Source organism: Pelodiscus sinensis, chromosome 3 (genome assembly GCF_049634645.1).
Source record: "Pelodiscus sinensis isolate JC-2024 chromosome 3, ASM4963464v1, whole genome shotgun sequence".
NCBI lineage: Eukaryota > Metazoa > Chordata > Testudines > Trionychidae > Pelodiscus > Pelodiscus sinensis.
Window position 1 is genome coordinate 121,418,057 of NC_134713.1, and position 20,791 is coordinate 121,438,847.

General features: G+C 39.2%; 1 protein-coding gene across 9 annotated transcripts in view; it reads right to left on the reverse strand.

Moving 5' to 3' along the window:
• WDR27 (WD repeat domain 27) overlaps nt 1-20,791 on the reverse strand; it is a 225,735-nt gene that overhangs the window by 63,041 nt on the left and 141,903 nt on the right. For 8 of the 9 annotated variants that reach the window (XM_075924676.1, XM_075924677.1, XM_075924675.1 and 5 more), the window contains one exon: nt 12,110-12,208. The exons of the other annotated variant lie outside the window; for it this stretch is intronic. In XM_075924676.1, coding sequence (XP_075780791.1) covers nt 12,110-12,208 — 99 coding nt within the window. The remainder of the gene's footprint in view (nt 1-12,109; nt 12,209-20,791) is intronic. 9 annotated transcript variants of the gene reach the window in all.

The following is a 20,791-nucleotide window of genomic DNA, read 5'->3' on the forward strand; positions in this document are numbered from 1 at the left end:
AAGAAATACAAAACTATCTGTTTTACAAATGGTTCTTACAAAAGGCTGCATACCAAAGACATCATTTTAATTTTAGGCAACTTAGTTTTATATAAAGAAACTTTCAATGAATCCCCTATCTCCTGAACTTGGATTGAGATCCTTTACATTTTGAAAATGTGTTTATATATTGCAAGCTTTTCCATTGTTAACTAGCAATAATATTAACAACAATTATCTTGAATTCACTACTTTTTTTAGTAATGCATTTGACTTAGAAACACTATGGTAATGTTCTTCTTTATGCTTATACAGAAAAATGGAGCATTTCCATTGAAATCAATGATGTTGCATAATGGTGGTTTAACAACAGTCTGGCCCCAATTACTTAGAATATTTTAACCACCTGAATTCTATTATATAACCATATGCTTTCTATATTGTACAGTCACACACAGTAATATTTTTCTTATTGTAAGCATGTAAAAAAGGTCTAATAGAAGACTCATACTTCATTTGCTTCATGGTCATCTTCACCACATACCTTTTCACTGTCGTTATTGATTCTGTTTCTCCTTGTTATGGCAAAATCTGTAATTCTTTAAAGTGTCAATATTGCAAAATCATGTTTGCACTTCTAAGATAACATAAAAGGCAGCACTGGAAGCAAAAAAATGCCTATCCTAGATCTCTGAAGCATCAGTGAAGTGAATGATCAGTGATTATTTTTAAAATTGATATTCAATCCAAAATAGTAATTCAAAATATACAGTATTAAGAGAAAGCAGAAGCACCGTTGTGAAGGAGGGACAGTCTCAGAGGTTTTCCTAAATAACTAACATTACAAGGAATGTTCCATATTTGAGTCTTGTTACTGAACCTAACCAGTACCACTGGAACTGGATGCACCAGATCAAAGCTCAAGATAGTAAAATTCCTAGTGAAATTCTGATATTATATGACTTTCCAGTTCCAGGTCCAAGGAAAGGGTTTCTAGCTTTCTTTGAAAGGTCAATAATACATTTTGGAAAATAATTCCCCTTAAAAGATATAAGAACTGAGAACACAGTGCCAGCTAGAATTAGGAAATAAAAGAGATTTAGAAAGGAAATTACTACATGATGTCATTAGCATTGGTATTGCTGATAGCAATGTTTTCTATTGGTAAACTTCATCCTGCTACCTGACACACAGAGAAAATTTACTGCTGTTAAGAAAATGGAAAGTTTTTATCAACAAGACACAAGGGTCTAGTTTGTGATCCCCTTATTCCCAGCTGGTGACCTATTACTCATGTGAGTAATTCCACTGATTTCAATGACAGTATTCATGTGAAAAATTGCTCATCAATTGGAATGGATAATAAACAATGTGTTTCAAAGTGACTATCACATTTAATGTAAAAAGCCACCATTAATGCAACATAGATTCTCCCAAGTCTGAATTCTGTTCAGTGAAGAAGAGCATGAGGAGAATCAGGGACCTTGGAGGCAGCTCCCTGATCTTGTGAGCTGATTTCAACTAGCTCCAGACTTAAAGAAGCCTAGAGGTTAATTTAACTTACAAGTATGCATGGTCTTCATGGGTGTATCTATACTATAAGAAAAGACTTTAGCTCCTGCCACAACCATAACATTGACACTGCTATTTTTGGCCCCGCAACCAAGCCTTGTTGAGCCTGAATCAAATGACCCAGGCTCTGAGGCTTGGAGCTATCTGTTTTTTATTATAGTATAGCATACTCTTTGCAACTTTACACCAGAGGAGGATCAATGTAACATAAGAACACAGTACTAAAAGGAACGTCTTATTCTGACTCCAGCCCCTGCCATCATAGGCAACCTTGCAACATTTCTTTTACAATTTCTCTGTCAATTAAAGGAATGACACTGACAACAACAACAAAGTCAAGTTCAATTCTTGGATTCTTTTGCTTTCCAGCTACTCTCTTTTTAAAATCAATACTTTTAAATTATTCTATGGCAGATGTTGTCTAGCCTAAATATTTACATTTATTATATTTTAGTTATTCTTTCCTGATTCTTAAGGCACTGATAGGCAATGGAATCAAATTCAATCTGTAATACAACATAAATGACAATGATAATGCTATTAAAACATAACTTGTGGGTCAGATCTTTTAGCACCTTAACAAATTTAACTGAAAATATTCCATAAATTATAACAAAGTTTGGGCCAAAGCGCGCGCACACACCACAAGCTTATATTTGGCTCAAGTAATTTCCTATATAGGCAGAAGTTACTTCACAGAATTTCTTGTTTCTCACTCTCTTCCCACTTAATTCTCTTATAAATCTACTCATATCCCTATACAAACAGGCCATGGGTTAGACCTTTATATTGCTTTGCGGAAATCAGGAGTAAAGTTTTGGTTCCACAGAAGTCAACAGCAGTTTTCCAAGTGATTTTAAGGGGACTAGAGTTTCACCTAAGTGCTTTTTCCTTAATCTCTTGCAGCACAGAGTCCTAACCTAAAACTCTGAACATACTGGCTCTAACACATCTGGCCCTCTGACAAGTAATATTCTCCATTACATGTGCTTTTAATACTCTAACAATTGGTAGCATAGGAGTAAAGTTTTTTTTAATTTTGAAACCCACTTGTCTTCAGGACCTGTGTAAGCTTGAAAGTTTTTCTCTCTCAACAAAAGAATTTGGTCCAATAAAAGATGTTAGTTCACCCACCTTATCTCTCTTAATATCCTAGGACTGACATGGCTACAAAAACACAGCATAGTTAACATGGAATTTAAAAAACACACCTTTAGAGTTCCCATTTGAATTTGGCCTTGTGATGGGGTTTACATCCCTACACGGGACCCAAAGGGGATAAAAGGCAAAACTGGAAACCCAACCTCACTAGACTTGCTGAGAATGCTTTGGCTATGTAAGAGCATTAAAAGGCTCTCAGAAACCTAGTGAAAGGGTGGTGGACAGGCTGTAGAACAGGTGAATCCTTCTCTAAGAAACCACACAGAATATTGGGCCTAAGAGATGACTATAGATCAAGTAAGCACTCCAAGCAGTGTCTTCCTTCAACTACAACCTCTCTGGAGGCTGTTGTGGCCTACTCATTTGAACTCTTTTGGGAAACTGTTGACAGTTAGCCCAGGGGTCAGCAAACTTTTCAAACCAAAAAGCCAAACTACATCAAAATTCAGAACAAGTGGTCAACAAAGAGCAGTATAAGAATGCTCATTTGCATGATTGAAAATATACAACTTAATATTATTGATAATTGACATAATGATTAATAATAGCATAGATGAAACATTGTATTTGTAGCCAGCTGGAAACAGGCCCCCCTAAAAATAAAAAAATAAAAATAAATAAAAAGGGAGTAATAAAAAATAGAAAGTAGGACAAATTACAAAGGATGAATATAGGCAAACAACACAGGAATGCAGGGGCAAGATTAGAAAGGCAAAGGCACAAAATGAGCTTAAACTAGCTACGGGAATAAAGGGAAACAAGAAGACTTTTTATAAATACATTAGAAGGAAGAGGAAGACCAAGGACAGGGTAGGCTCACCGGTCAGTGAGGAGAGAGAAACAGTAACAGGAAACTTGGAAATGGCAGAGATGCTTAATGACTTCTTTGTTTCGGTCTTCACCGAGAAGTCTGAAGGAATGCTTAACAGTGAATGCTAGTGGGATGGAGGTAGGTTTAGAAGATAAAATAAAAAAGAACAAGTTAAAAATCACATAGAAAAGTTAGATGCCTGCAAGTCACCAGGGCCTGATACAATGCATCCTAGAATACTCAAAGGAGCTTATAGAGGAGGTATCTGAGCCTCTAGCTATCATCTTTGGAAAATCATGGGAGACAGGAGAGATTCCAGAAGACTGGAAAAGGGCAAATATAGTGCCCATTTATAAAAAGGGAAATAAGAACAAGCCAGGAAACTACAGACCAGTTAGTTTAACTTCTGTGCCAGGGAAGATAATGGAGCAAGTAATTAAGGAAATCATCTGTAAACACTTGGAAGGTGGCAAGATGATAAGGAACAGCCAGCATGGGTTTGTAAAGAACAAATCATGTCAAACCAATCTGATAGCTTTCTTTGATAGGATAACGAGTCTTGTAGATAAGGGAGAAGCGGTGGATGTGGTATACCTAGACTTTAGTAAAGCATATAGTCTCACGTATATTTGCCTAGTTTATTGATAAGAATATCAACTTAAATGGGGCTACTATAAGGTGGGTGCATAACTGGCTGGATAACCATACTCAGGGGGTGCGTCTAGACTGGCAAGATTTTGCGCAAAAACTTGCCAGCTGTCTACACTGGTCACTTGAATTTGCACAAGAGCACTGACGTTCTAATGTAAGAATTCAGTGCTTCTTGCGCAAATACTTTGACACTCCCGCTCAGGAATAAGAATACTTGCGAAAGAGGGTAAGTGTAGACAGATACCTTAATTTTTTGCACAAGAAAGCCCGATGGCTAAAATGGCCATCGGAGCTTTTTTGCGCAAAAGCACGTCTATACTGGGCACGGATGCTTTTGCACAAAAGCACTTTTTGCGCAAAAGCATCCATGCCAATCTAGATGCTCTTTTGCAGAAATACTTTTAACGGAAAAACTTTTCCATTAAAAGTATTTCTGCAAAATCATGCCAGTCTAGACGCAGCCAGAGAGTAGTTATTAATGGTTCACAATCCTGCTGGAAAGGTGGTGCAAGAGTGTTATGGCAGGGGACTGGTGATGTGGGGGTAGGAGGGGCTCACAACAGGGGCTTCAGGTGTATGATGGGCTCAGGGTTGGTGGAGAGGGTTCAGGAGTGTTATGATGCTGCTGCCAGACAGGGGCTGAGCCCCAATTGGGGGATTGCTGACCAGGCTTCATTTTTAAATAAAGTAAAATATTATGAACACAAAAGGTTTCAACATTGTCTTTATTTATGGCAGGAGTAGGGAACCTTTATTGGCTCAGGGGCTCTGACCCACAGAAAAATAAGCCAGGGTCCACATAAATAAGAAGCAAAAAAAGAAACCCTCAAAAAACCTCCAGCCTTCACTGACTTCACCCCCAACTGAAACACCTCACCCCCCTGGTCCTCCAGTCCCACAGTGGTCGGAGGATCAGGGAGGACTGAGGGTCAAGGCCTCAGGCCAGATTTACTCTCCTGGGGTTTCAGGGTGAGTGGAGTTTGTGGGCCGCTCTAGGCTCTAGGATGGGGCCAAAAATAAGCAGTTAAGTGTGCAGGTCAGGGCTGCCAGTGAATGGGATAGGGATGGGGGTGCAGAATCTGAACAGGAGGTAGAGTGTAGAAGGGGATGAGGAGGTAAGGTGCAGGGGCAGGCTGCGAGTAAGTTGTCTGGCCATGGGGGGGAAGGGCAAGAGCAGGCTGGGGGCAAGCTGTCTGCTGGAGGGATAGGTAAGGGGGGGGGGGGATCTGTGCATGAGGGCTGCAGGGGCACTTACTTGCTTTTGTGCTGTGTGTAACATGGCCTTCCGCTGCTCCCATTTGCCAGGAAGGAATCACAGGGGAAGCCTCCAGGTAGTGTTTCCCAGTGAAAAGAAAATGGCAATACACGCAGAGGCATTTTGGTTCCTGGTTCCCCACACACTGGGGGAAGAAAAATGGCAGCACATGGAGCCATTTTTCACTCCAGTTGTTTCCCGTACACTGGATCCGGTGGGGAAAATTAGGGACTTTTCCCACTGCAGGAAGCCAGCACTGGCGTTCCAATCTTGCAGAAGGCTGTAGCATCTGAGCTGGCTCCCTGCTGTGGGGACGTGGGGAGGGGGGACTGAGTTGGGGCTCCAGAAGAGCCATATCTGGCTCCATAGTGAGCCAGATTTGGCTCACAAGCCATAGGTTGCTGACCCCTGGGTTAGACTATAGAGGCTATGCCAGAAATTGAAGAAACACATAGGTAGGAAGTAGCCTTGGGCAGATTTAGACTGTGCAGGGAGGAGCCTATGTTGCTTTCCTTATGGACCTAGTAGAAAGGGAGAGCCTAGGCCTGGGCTCTCCTACAGTGCCTCCTTTCAGGGAAAAGGCCCAGATGTGAGTGGAGGCTTTAACTTAATGACCAAGGGTCACGAATCAGACACCTCTATTCTAAAGGTAAACGATGTCACATAGGAAGTTACTATTATCATTAATATCATATTGTAAGAAGTGAAGTTGGTGTTTGGTTAATTAATTGTGCTGTATCAGTCTCCTGAGATTGGTGTGGCATCATTACACATGAGTAGGTTTCTACTCTGCATATGTAACAGTTGGAAACGTGCCCACCAAGCATTTTTCTAACATGGGGAGATTACTGGATGACAGTCACAATTTCAGCACATACTCTTCCCAACCTCCCCCAGAAGAGGGGTTTTGTCTGGAAGAAAGGAGGGGAGGGCTGAAGCTCAGCTCTTGGGAGCTCTTGGCAGCTGGCACAAAATACAGCAATCCTGAGGCCATTCTACTTCATGCTGGGAATTGGAAGATTGTAGGGGAGGGGGACTAAATGATGACTTAATAGGACATTTACTTTGTCTGCCATATTGTTCTGAGTACAGCTCAGACATGTCCCAGCAGCTGGGCCAAGCTGTGGTGTGTGACTGTGTCATACTTTTCTGGAAGGCTGGTATCATTTTCTATTGATATTTTAATTTGAGACAGAAGTTGTCTGTCTTTTCTTTTAATAATTTATCTGTTGTTTGCTATGATCCAAATTTCTCTAAGCTGTTCTAAGGACAGCAAGATATGGGATATAATTTATTCTATCTCATATTTGTTGTATTTTGTCTAGCCTTTCTTTAATTGCAGGACTTTGTGATACATTCTTTTGCAGCTACTGTTAAGATTTTAAATAGATGTTTTTTTGAAGTGTGTATGTGTGAGGGGGGAGGAATTTTCCCCATAATATATCACATTTTATCAAGCTGCATGAAGTTATTTTGCAGGCTGTTGTGTATGATCCAACACTAGGATTTTTGTGTCTGTTTGCTGTTCCAAAGTGCTGAGGGAGGGAGTTTGGGTTCACTTTCTTAGTGTTTAACTGGCGTGTACACGAAATGCACAACACCGACATTCTCTTCAAAATGGCCACTAGAAGCAATATAAGATATTCACAGGATACCTTCCTGTGTATTGTAAAGGACAATTCAATTTCTCTTATTCCCATTTCTCTTATACATTAAGTGACTTTCTGGGTCTGCATCTTTTAACAGTTGCACAAAATCCTGGTGGGGAGAGGTAGAGATAGGAAACAGTTTAAAAGTACACAGAAAACTCTCTAGAAACAAGTGGATATCACTTGAATAAGTATGATATGAAGCTCTGGATGATCAAATGTCAGTTTAATAAGAAAAAGTTACTGATACTAGTAAACATGTGTATTTCACCATAGGACAAAAACATTTCCCACTTCTTTAAATCTCCTTTAGTGGACTTCTAGGTGTTGATGCTCATATGCCCTTTCAGTTATTTTATTGGTATTTATTATACTTAATTTCTGGAAGAGTGTTCTGCAATGTGTACGCAGTTCTGTTTGTAATACTTGGCATCTTTTCTTGCTCTCTCTGTGGACCTGCAGTATGGAGCACTGGGGACTTGCAGGTTTAAACTAGCACATATGGTGAATTCTCTGTAATTTGAAGATTTTAAAACATGATTTGAAAACTTCAGTAACTCAGCCAGAGGTTGGGATCTATCACAGGAGTGTTTGGTGAGAGGTTCTGTGGCCTCTGTAGGAGGTCAGAACAGATGACCATGATGGTCCCTTCCATCTGTAAAGTCAAGGAGTCTATAATCTCCATAAAAGGATTTTTACAATTCAGTGGCACATTTTACTCTTTGAAGCTGGATCTCTGGAGAAAGAAAGTAAATGTCAGGTAGATGAGTATCCCCTCAGACACAAAGTATGCTTTTTTTGAAAGGGCTAAACTGTCTCAAAACCAATGAACCACAAATCCTTATAGTTTTGACATGTTGATAAGCTGGTGCAGACAAAGAAAATTGAACTGGCTGCAGAGAGATAAACTCTTGTGGGTCAAAGACCTCCCTGATTCAACTCATCTTACTTCAATAGGATCACAGATATTTGGCCCCATGTCCTAAAACCACATAATTCAGGCTCTGACAAGCTACTGCAGAGTCTTAATGCAAGTGTGCTATTTATGTTATTGGAAAAAATGCAGTCTATATAAGGATAACCTAAGATGGATTCAACACAAATCAAAGCCAAAAATCAGTAAATGAGGATCTGAAAAAGAACTTTCCCTGACTTTACAAAAACTGGCTTGCTTATGGGAAAATGACATGTAGTTGATGATTAAGTGTATAGTCACTGGTGACCCAATACAGCAGGATGGAGCTTTCACACAGATTTTTTTTCTAAGTTGAAATCTCCAGATGTAGCCACTAGGAAAAATGCACTGTGGTAGAAGCTAGTAAATGATCATTCATATTTCCAGACACATCCAAAGTTATTTGTAGCCATTTCTGACTAGTGTGGTAATTTTAGTGCTAACTTCAACTATTTGAGAAATCCACAAGAAAGTCTGCCAATTGGCAACTGTACAGACAACTTTATACAAGCAGGTCAGCAGAAAATTTATATGATGTTTTCTATGGCTCCTGTGCAGATCTATTTGTGAGAAGGGAGCCTGAGAACAGAGAAGTAACAGGCTCCCTGCAATCAGTTAACATATGTTACCTGGACCATGACCCAATATAACCCACAGTTGCTCAGAGCTGCAATTGCAGGGAAAGTCCAGCTCATCCCAAACCGGAGTATGCTCAATGTGGACAGAATCTTTGGACAATTTAGCTGCCAAGATCTAAGACTCTGACAGCATTTTCCAACTGCAATTACTCAAAGGCTTATCTAATTTGGCCATTTATTGAAGATCTGAAGTTAATCCAAACAGTTTACAGTATACCTCTTTTCCCCTCTGTGTGCTACACAGTTTAAGTTAAACACAAAATTAGTAACAAAAATCCATCTGACAATTTCTGTACCATAGGTTACATCATAAGCATCATAACCATATTCCAGCACATGCATATTTAAGAACATAAGAATGCAAAGGTTTTCGTGAGACTTCAAGTGTGATAACACCTGTCTCCATAATACATTCATCTACAGATACAACCTTTACATCTATTACAGAATTAGTTTAGCAAGTAAATCTTTTTGCCCCTTAAGATCATAATATGAAGAAAGTAAAATAATCGACCATAATATTTCCCTTTGTTCAGGCACTCAAACACTAGCATTTATACGGAAAACACTGCTCAGAGAATGATGTGTTATGGGATGGATTACTGAGGCATACAGAGCAAGTATGTAAATTGCCTAAGATTCCCCAGGAAGTCTGTGGCAGAGCTAGGAATACGCAAAAATGCAGATATCTGGAGTCCCAGTCTAATAAATGCCAGAAAAAGGATATCTAAGTGTGGATGCCAAGGGCATATTGAGTAGTACAGCATACAGGATGAGGCTAGCTATACAAGAATAGAAGCCATTTATTTGTACATAGGAAAAAATGGAAAGTGTTAAACAATTCATCTATTAAATAGACCAATAAATTCAACAAAAAAGGTCAAACATAAAAATGAGACAGTTGTTCAAAGATTAACAGGTACCATGTGCACTAAGGCAGCACTATCCAAATCTGGATTAGAACGTCATCATGCTAGGCTATTTTAAAAGGACAATTTGGGAATGTCTACACAGCAACATTATTTTTAAATAACTACAGTAGAGTCTTGATTATCCGACTCCCTTTATTCGACATTCCGAGTTATCTGACCTGCCTGTGGCTGCCCAAGGCAATTGCACAGGCAGCAGAGCCGGCAGAGCAGAGCGCGGAAGAGAAGGCACCGGGCAGTGCGGAGACAAAGGCAGTGAGAGAAGAGGGAGCGGGGCCATGCAGCAGGATGCTGGAGCCCAGCTGCCCCCACCCCCTGAAGGTCGCGGGGCACCCCGATTTCCCCATCCCCTCCAGCCAGCCATGCTGCCCCCAACCTCCCCTATCTCTCCCGGCCAGTCGTGCTACCCCATGGCTGGCCAGGAGAGATAGGAGAGGTCAGGGGCAGCGTGGCTGGCCGGGGGCAGTGCGGCTGGCCAGGGAAGATAGGAGAGGTCGGGGGCAGTGCGGCTGGCCGGGGGAAACAGGAGAGGTCGGGGGCAGCGCGGCTCCTCATGAAGTAGCCAAGAGTCTGCAGAGCGGCAACTGACAGGGAAAATACCATGGACCCCACAAGGTATTTTCCATATTATCTGACCATTTCGATTATCCGACCATCCTTTGGTCCCGTTTAGGTTGGATAATCGAGACTCTACTGTAGTGTTATTTCAAAATAACTTAGTCCGTGTCTACACAGCAGGCAGTTATTTTGAAATAATATTGAAATACTGACAAGCTGGAGGACTTTGTACTCCAGCTCCTGTAACCCTCATTGTACAAGGAGTAAGGGAAGTCAGAGGAAGAGTGCTCTATTTCTAAGTAAGTGCTGTGTAGATGCTCCCTATTTTGAAATAAGCTACACAATTGATGTAGCTTATTTCGAGGTAAGCCCTGCTATGTAGATGCACCCTTTTAGTCCTGAAGAACATACAAAAACAATACATTAGAAATTTGCATGAGAAATAAGTTAAGAGCACAGTAACCATAGATAAATGAGTAAAGGATAACATTCTACAAGAATTATTAACATTTATAATTCAAGTAGTATTTTTTAGGGGTTTATTTCATCCTGACACTAATTTGCACTTGCTGTATCATCTTTTCAGAATTTTTTAATCTGATATAAATAACATTTAGCTCTGTTGAAACAAAAAAAAATCCCTAAATATTTGTTTGTTTGGTTGGTTGGTTTTTCATTTTCTAATGCACAAGCAAAATGTAACCAGATAAAAGGTACTTGTATGTGTTTTTTTTTACTGATAAACTCATTATATCAAACCTGGATAAGGAGGCAAAGCACGTGACAAAGATATTTTGCCAGTATATTGCTGAGGGACAGTAATATGGTTAGAGCCAATTTTAAGGATGCCTGTGAATAGAATCTCTTCCAAGAAATCCCTTCTCCCAAAAACACCATCAGGTCATTACTGGAAACAAAGATAGCTGGAACCACTCTTGGATGCTCACTTTTACTACTTTAAAAAAAAATCCATCTATAAGCCATGCAGAAATCATTTTACAATGATATTTTGAAAAAAGAAAGGAAGAATGACAAATGTAAAACCTATAAAGCAAGTATTCTAGAAAAGTACTGTATATTCAGCTACAATTCTTAACTTGACAATTACTGTACATGACTAAGTAAATGTTAATTTAAATATATTGCTTAGAGTAAGTAAAGGAAAGTTCAATACTGCAGATATTAATAGTAGATCTATTTAAATTGATGGTTTAGTTAGGACTGGTCCTGCTTTGAGCAGGGGGTTGGTCTAGATGACCTCCAGAGTTCTCTTCCAACCTTAATCTATGATACTGTATTTGCAGGAGGAAGGGTTTAATACTTCTACTTGACTAGCCTCCAGCACCTACCAAGGAATAATTATAACATTTGAATTGAACATCTGATATGTCAGACGAGTATGTTCTCTGAAGTTAATAAAAATAGCCTTCAGCCTCACAAACTTTGTTTCCCCAAAAATATCTCCTCAAAACAAGCAGCAACAATACCAAGTGAACATAATTCTTCAATAGTTCCCCCTCATTTACTTCAGATCTCAAAAACAGCAGCAGTATTGATGTAGAAAGAACAATATACAGGAGGGCTGTAAATTTAAAAAAGCAGATATCTAACAGCAGTTTCATTCTTGCCTCCCCTGTTATCTTCTCAACTCCCAACACCAGTACAGTTCAGACTGTAATCTGATGCTAGAGGACAGATTGAATTCAAATAAACTACCCAGTTCAGTGCTTTCCAAACCACTTTAAGTCATTTATATGTGTGATTCAATTCATTATGAATGCTAGTGTTTAACAAAGATAAATGTGATCACTTATAATAGATTGTAATTATTATACTTTGCCACGCAGATAACAGATGGGCAAGGGAGGGATACTGTTTCACTGACATCAAAGGCACTTATACATTTATGTCACAAAAAGAAAAAGAGGGAGAAAAAAAAAAAAAAGAGTACCTGGGGAGATGAGGGATTAAAAGCCACGTTGATCACTGATTCCGTGTGTCCTGCCAATTTATGGGAAAAGGTGCTAGTACGCATTTCGTATATGTAAGCCTAAAAGACAACAAGGTTTAAATTTTAATTTTTAAGGCTTCTACTAACTACTTTAAATTATAGCTTGATAAAAATAAGCAGCCGGGCTAACTAATTTTAGCTATAGTAAATATTTCGCAGTAGCCAGGCAGATATACATTCCATAGAGATGACATTTTTTAATACCAGGAATGATTTAACAAATGTTAAACTTTTAAAGTATCCTAATGGAAAAATGGTTAGAAAGAGAAATTTTATCTTTTTTTCTTGGGAAAGAAAGGGATATGGATGGGGTTCAAGTAGACACTGAAATAATGCCAAATATTACCTTTTTAAAATGTAAAAATGAGCAGTCCTGTGGCACCTTAGAGACTAACAATTCTAAGGTGCCACAGGACTTCTCATTTTTACAGTTACAGACTAACACAGAAAACCCTCTGAGACTTTTAAAAATGGTTATTCCACTATAAAGGTGTTCCCCAGAATCTAAATACAATACAAGCTTTATTATCCAGCATGCATGGGGAATGGGTGTTGCTGGTTAAGTAAATGTGCCGGTTAATCAAGATAGCACAAAAAATGTTTAAGAAATAAAATAACCATACTTAACACTACAACTTTTAATGCTAGTGTATTACTATATCACTACAATTTTAATGCTCTTACTGCATGCAAAAATGAAATGAAATAACTATAATTCACACTAAACTTAACTTTATTACTATAGTTTATAGACTACAACTTTTAACACTACAGTATTACTGTATCCAGTACCGTTATTTACTGCTCCTCTTGTGCCTCGGGGTCCTCAGTATCAACAACTTCTGATGTTGATGTTTATGGTGCTGGACCCATGGCACAAGCTCCAGAAGCTTTTTTGAAGCATCTTGCAGATGTCTGCAAGTCAGTTGCCTTTTCTACAGGAAATTGTTCTGGATAATGAGCAGCTGCATGAATTCCTGAGCAGAATAAGAAGCCTGCTACTTGGCAAACTTTACCAAAGTTTCTGGACACTGTGCAGCAGTAGCCCAAGAGATTTTGGGTTTCTTCAATATGGTCTTCTTCCTCTGAATACATGTCATCTGCAGTACAGGTACTTCTCTCCAGATGGACAACCATTTCTATAATTTCAGAGTGTCAGGATTTTGTAACATCTAGCCGTTGATTGACATTTACCCACTTTTCATCTTTTTTATCCTTCAGTTTAGTGATTGGATTTGTGGAATCAGCATTTTGAAGGACATCAAATATCTCCTGTAGTGCTCTCCTTTTTAGTCTTCTGGTGAAGCCTTGAAATTATTCTTAGTCAAAGGACCCCTCAACAAATATCACTTCTGCCCACAATTTTCTCCATGCTCATACAGCAGACCAGGCACATGCAACATTGAAAAGTGCATCCTTGATGCTGTACCATGACTGAAAGTCTTGGATTGTCCCTTCAAAGTTGAGCAGCTTCCTCATAAAAACAAAAAAGTCATCTACAGATGGGTTTTGAATAATTCTCTGATCCATTGGCTGAGTAAGTGATATGACATTTGCAGGCAGGAAGACAAGAAAATATTGCCAGACACAAGCTCTGCTTCAGAAGGGTGAGCTCAAGAATTATCTAAAATCAGAATACCCTTTGTTTCTTCTGGCACTCCAAGTTCTTGGTCTCTCTCAGCAGAAACAAAGATATGGTGGAATCAATACCAAAATACTGTATGTCCTTGTCTATCCGTGTATTAGGCTGGACTTTTAGGGCGCCCAATTAGGTCCAATTTCTGAACAATGGTGAGTTCTGTCCTTTGCCTCTTGCCGGTGTACTGCTAATCATAGTATTGTGCTGTTCTTTACTCAGAAGCAGGACAAGAAAAGTAATATTGCATTAAGCTTTTTTATATGCAGAGATAGTTTAAAGAACAGATGCCAATGCATGATTCTGCTCTATGGTACCACTGAGCTGCTAAGAAGAAAGTAGATGTGGCAAACAGTTGTCTGGTATTTATATTCAAAGCAACCAAAAAGACAATGTATAAGGAATACACAGAACATTGATAAAAACTGGTTTAGCATATGGCAAAGAAAATGTGCTGCAATGTTATCTGAGTAAACAGTGTATGAGTGAAATAATGATTTCAGAAGGTCTTTTAGTAATTCCAAAAATTGAATGTTCTGTTTTCGCTCTCTCTGTCCTTGGTCTCAGGAACATGGAATTCATGAAAACACTTTGGAACCTAGCATAAGAAAATCTGCCTAGCAGACTTTTTTGCAACAATACCTTATTTTTAAGTACACTGGAATATCAAACAAATTTAGGGTTTTGCTAATAGTGACACAGAAAATTTCTGATCCTGCAAAATTCGAGTAAAAGATCTATGCATGGGAAAAATGCAGAGATGCTGGTAAGAATAAATTCTTACCCAAATTCAAGTAATGTAGCCATGTTAGTCTATATCCCTTTGGTATATATGGTCATACCTATTTTCTTCCACAATTTGATCTGAGGAAGTGGGTCTGTCCCACGAAAGCTCATCACCTAATAAACCATCTGGTTAGTCTTTAAGGTGCTACATAGTCCTGTTTTTTGTTCCAAATTCAAGTGTAGAACTTGGAGCATTAATGCAACCAGTTCCTCTGCACTGCCTATACACATGGTTGTGGTTCAGTTTATATTCATGTAGTAATCTCTCATCTGCAACAGCCTACAACTGTCCTGCACTCCAGTGTAGCTAATAGCTACATCATCCAGCAGCTCTCGAGTTCCTGAGACAGCTTCTCTATTGCTTGTTCCCAGTGCAACAGCACAATGTGCCACTTTATAATGTAAAATATCCCTTCTCTGGCTAAAATATTTGTAAAAAATCCCACAATTGCTAGAGATGGGACATTAGACAGGGAGGGCTCAGAGTTACTACAAAGAAGCCTTTCCCAGGTGTCTGGTGGTGGGGCTTGCCCACATGCTCAGGGTCTAACTGATCACTGTATCTGGATATCAGAAAGGAATTTTCCCCCAGGTTAGATTGGCAGAGACCCCACGGGATTTTTGCCTTCCTTTACAGTCTGGGGCATTTGCAGGGTTAGGCTAATGTAAAAAGGTGGATTTTCTGTAATTTGAACTCTTTAAACCATTTTTTTAGGACTTCGGTAACTCAGCCAGAAGTAAGGGATCTATTTTGGGAGTGAGTGGGTAAAGTTCTGTGGCCTACAGTGTGCAGAAGATCACAGCAGATGATCACAATGGTCCCTTATGCCCTTAAAGTCTATGAGACCTTACCATAAAATGCAGAAGTATTAACATGTTCCAATAATGTATAGACTTAAAAGCTAATAGTTATGAATACATTAGCGTTCTTTGTATTAATAAACATCTAAACAAGAATATAGTTACTCATTCCAGTGTACAGCATATAAATCATCTTTCCACAAGGTTTGACCTAATAAGAAATATAGTTCTCCTTTTAAAGTACACGAGTTTATTAGAAAGCTGGCAATGATGCTCATAGTTAAGGTTGCCTAACTCTATCCATCATAAATCCTTGTCTTGAGGTGTTCATAACTTTCCCAAACTGTAGCCATTAGGGATGAAATTTTCCATGCTGGGCTCCTGCCTCTCAGGCTGGAACTTATTTATTCTTGGTAAAGTTTCAGCTTGAACACCCAAATTAATTGACACTTGAAAAGTTCAGGCTTCAACACTCCATGTCTCAGTCACACTCTGGTAAAATAACATTGCCTAATCTTGCAGGGTATTATGAAGAATTAATTATGCTGGGGAGGAGCACTCTGATACTGCAGTGATAAATGCCACAGGAAAGCCCATGTGGAAATAATATATTCTATACTCACCCATAGTTTGGATGGTGTGTAGTAATTTAACATATAGGGTCACTCAGGATGCATCTACACAGCACCCTGAACTCGAAATAAGATACGTAACTTGCGCTATGCAAATTGCATATCTTATTTTGAATCTATTTGAAATAGTTTATTTTGAAATTTGGCATGTTTACATAGTGCCAAATTTGAAAAATAATGCGCTATTTCAAGCTATTCCTTAACCCTTATGCAACGAGGTTTACAGGGATGGCGTAGTAGTGTGCCTGTTATTTCGAAAAAATATTTCAAAATATCGGGCAGCTTGTGTAGACACCAGGTAGCTATTTCGGTATACCTCTGGTATCCCAAAATAACCGTGCAGTTTAGACATATCCTAATATATGATCATTAAAGGCAGTCTCATAGTACATATGTGAGGAAAGTTGAATTAAGGGCACTAATTCCATGAGGTATCCCATTAGACTCCATGGGACTATTTACAGAATAAGGTGCTACTAGGGATGCAAAATCCTGTTTAAAATGTTAACCAGATATATCTTTAACTGGCCTGCCACACCACACAGGGGAGTGGGAGACTGGAACAGCCTCCTGCCCGTGGTACAAGCTTGGGCCCAGCCAGGCTGGAATAGCATGCTCACTTACAGATATAAATCTATAATAGAACATCAGTTATGAACACCGGAGTTATGTTGACCGACCAATCAACCACACACTTAATTGGGAATGAGAAGCACACAATGAGGCAGCAGCAGACAAAAAGAGAGAAAAATAGTAAATACAGTACAGTCAGGGGCAAGCTGGATGGGGAGGGTGCAACTCTGCGCTCCCTGAAGGTGTTGGGGCATTGGGTGGAAGGGATGAGGTTGGGGGCAGCCAGCCCTCAGAGCTGCCCAGAGTGTGCTACACAGCACTTTAGTGGTGTTTTGAAGGGCCCAGGGCTTCAGCCACTGCTGTAGTAGTGGCATCAGCAGCTGGGAGTCCAGGACCCTTCTGAATAACCAGGCCCTGGGGCAGTTGCTCCCTTCTCCCACTGCCCCACCCCCATCAGCAGGCCTGAGAATAGTACTGTGTTAAACGAACTACTAACAAACTAAAGGCAAAGCAGTATTTTTTTTTCTTCCCAGTTATGTTTCAAAGCTGTTGTTTAAGCCAATATTCAGTTGTAAAGTTTTTGAAAGAACCATGATATTTTGTTCAGAGTTGTGAACAGCTTCCACTCACGAGGTGTTCATAACTCTGAGGTTCCTCTGTAATTCTTTCAAGTTTAGTTTTTATAAATTCATTGGCCAGGGACTATCCAAAGTTTCCATAAGTAACAAAGGTCAGTTTTTTTGAGAACATCTTCACTATAAAGAAAGCTACATTTCATGTTGTTGAAGTTGTCATCTTAAGATGTCTTTACTCCTCATACTTTCTGTGCTGTGCATATATTCCTTTTCTTCAAACAGGTAACCAAACTAAAACAGATTATATAGACTTTTCAGTTTTAAAATAATTAAAATTACCAAATTCAGATATTTCACAAAAGGATCCTGCCATCCTGTAAAAATACATTTATTTTCACATTTATCTTGTTTCAAAAGCAGAAATTGAAAATGTGATCACTTATGATATAAATGGCTATTCTTCATTTATGTCCTAATTGGTGTACATTTTATTATCTGCAGCTAATCATCAATCTGGACGGTAAATTATATATTTTGGCAGTCAGAACGTTATATAACTCTTTTCCTGTATATTACAAGAGTGTAGTAAAGATTTCTAAAAATAATCTTAAAACCAGCTGAACTGTTTTCTTTTAAAACACCTATAAATTTCATTCTGAGGATTGGGGAAGAAAGATAGGGACGAAGTTAGTTACACTGAAATAACACTGGCAGGTTTATTTTACTTCTAAATATTCTAGAAATAAATATATTAGTTGGTAGTTGACCTCCACAAGTGCTGTGGACAATTGCTAACCCTTTCAGATATACAAATAACTTACTTTGACATGTGGGACCTTTCATACTTTGACATGTGGGGCCTTTCGTAATTTAATTCAAGACAGATATACATTGAGACTTTTCTGGGCCAGATTTTGTACGACACCTCGTTAACCTTGTTATTTAAAATGTTTGCATGGTGTAAACCAGTAAAGAACTTGGGCATTTGTTAATGCAGAACTGACAGTACAATATATATTTAGTAATTATTTAGCACTTTAAAAAAATCACAAATCACTCTCTAGGAAGGTATCCTCTTCATTTTACAAATGGAAAAGTGGTTAACACAAATTTTCAGATGAGGCTGCTTAAAGTTAGTCAGCTAAATAAAATGACCTAGCAAAGAGTAGGTTGCCAGAGATAAAGAAAACATATAGATTCATAGGAGCTCTCTTTTACATCCCAGAATCAGGACATATCCCAGCTCTGTCTCCTCTTGAACTTCTTTAGACAATACTTCCCTTTTTGCCACCCATTTTTGGAGTCTGAAGAGAGTTGGTGAACATCCTGCATAAGACACTTATTGTGCTGCAAGCTTTTATAGAAGGTTATAGCTTGTGTCTACCACTGAAACAGCTTTTGAAGCAAGTAACTAAAGGCTGAACCTACCAAATCCGGAACTCTCTGGTCTGGCAACATCTGTGGTCCAGAAGGAGCTCAGTCCTGGGAAGTCCCAGACCAGTGAACCCCAAGCAGCAGCAGTGCTGGCAGTAGCAGGGGAGCCCCGGCCCTGCCTGGGAACCCTCAGCAGTAGCGGGGTTGGTCGTGACCAGGATTCCCTGCCCAGAATCCCCTGGTGGGAGTGGGGCTGGCAGCAGCAGGGAAGCACCAGCCCCAGCTGGGACCCCCTGGTGAAAACAAGGCCGGCAGCAGCCAGGGCTGCTAGGGGAGACCTGGCCTCAGAGAGGCTAGTCCCAGGGGGCTAGCAGCAGGGTGGGGAGCCCCACAGTCCAGAGAGGAGCCCAGGAGGAGGCCAGTGGCCAACAGGACAGCATTGACCTCCCGTGGTCCAGCAAACTCCCTGTTTTGGGACCACTCAGGTGCCAAGGGGCCAAACCAGTGACATCCAACCTGTAATTGTTTCAACAAAGAAGCCATTACAACATGAATGTCCATGTAGACCAGTATTTCTTAAAGTGTGCTCCGTGGCACACCGGTGTGCCGCGAGGCAGTTGGAGGTGTGCCACGGAGAACAGAGTTCAAAATGGCCATCCTTAAAAGGGCAATGCCTGAACAGAGTTCAAAATGGCCTTAAAAGGGCAAATTGATTAGGGGTTTTTTTGCTTAGCAACTTCTTTTCCCCATCCTTTTTTGCTTGTTTGTTTTGCACAACAACTTTTCCCTGTTTTTTTTTTTTTTGCGCTCAACTTTTCCCTTGGGAATGGCCACCCTTAAAGGGGCAAGCCTCTTTTTTTTTGTCTCAACAAAAAAAAAATTCTTGGTATTCACCATAAAAAAATTATTGTTTGGTGTTCCTCCATCTTAAAAAGTTAAAGAAACACGAATGTAGACAGTACCAAGAACTGGAATATTACAGCATGTGACACAAATAAGAAAACACATTACCAGGACAAACAAAATGTACAGAAACAGCTTCCAATTTTTCAATGAATTTTTGTCAGTGATATTTAAGTTAGCTAATGATAGTCTAAACTTTAAGGCTATGTCTAGACAGCAGGGCTCTTTAGGGATACTTGCAGTATCCCGAAATAGCAATTCTGCGTCTTTAAATGCACCCGTTATTTCAAAATATATTTTGTTGGAATAGCACTTTTTCAAAATTTATTTCAAAATAAGCTATTTTGAAATTACCTCGAAATAAGCTATGCAATTTGCATAGCACAAATTGAATAGCTTATTTCAAGGTAAGGGTGCTGTGTGGACACACCCTAAGAATCAAGTCCTCAACTTGGTGTGAGATCCAAGAACCTTTTAATATGTTATTTTTTAAACTTTGTTAAATATGATTTCCTTTATTTTTAAACATGCTGCATTCAGGCATTGCTAAGGAATGGTCTAAATCCAACATCAGTAAATTCTATCGGAGTCTGCCACAATACTAGTTTTACTACTGTTTCAATCTCTCAAACTGTTTTAATATTCTATACTTACTGTTTTCACATAGGTGATTTTAACACTTTTTAAAGAAAAATAATAGTAAATGAATAATAAATTATACCATAACACCAATAACTGTGAAATGTGTTGAGTATGAATTCAGCTATAGAGATGGAACAGATTTTCTGCAATCCAAATGTAATAAAATAGAAACTGGAGCAGTCAAGGAAGTATTCCAAAATACCCAAAATGCATGTGTGCATATAGTCTGCTATAGATGCAAGCCAAAATCAATTCTTTTTTTCATATTAAAACCAATTTCTTGTAATATAAATACAGATTCAGTAGATATTGATATTTCCTTTCCATCTATGTTCAAGGGTCAGCCAAAAGTAAAAAATATTTTTGTACTATTAGTTTCCAAACAAGCTTCTTGCTCCCAAAATTGCACACCTATTTGTGTTTTCTTTTACAGAAAGTATTCTTCAAACTTCAAGTAAAACTGGAGCATGAAAGAGTATGTACACATTTAATGTACGTTATGAACTCCTTCTCTAAAGCTGTGTGTAAAAACAACAAGAGAAAGGGGGGAGGTCCTTCTTTGAAGCGAAACAGGCTTATTCAAATGGGAAATTACTTAATACTTTTGGAACAGGAGAGTTGAAGCGTATGCTGAATAGGCTAAACCTTTGTTTGAAAAGAGCTTCTGTACACTTTGATTTCTTATTTTCTCCGCTTTTCA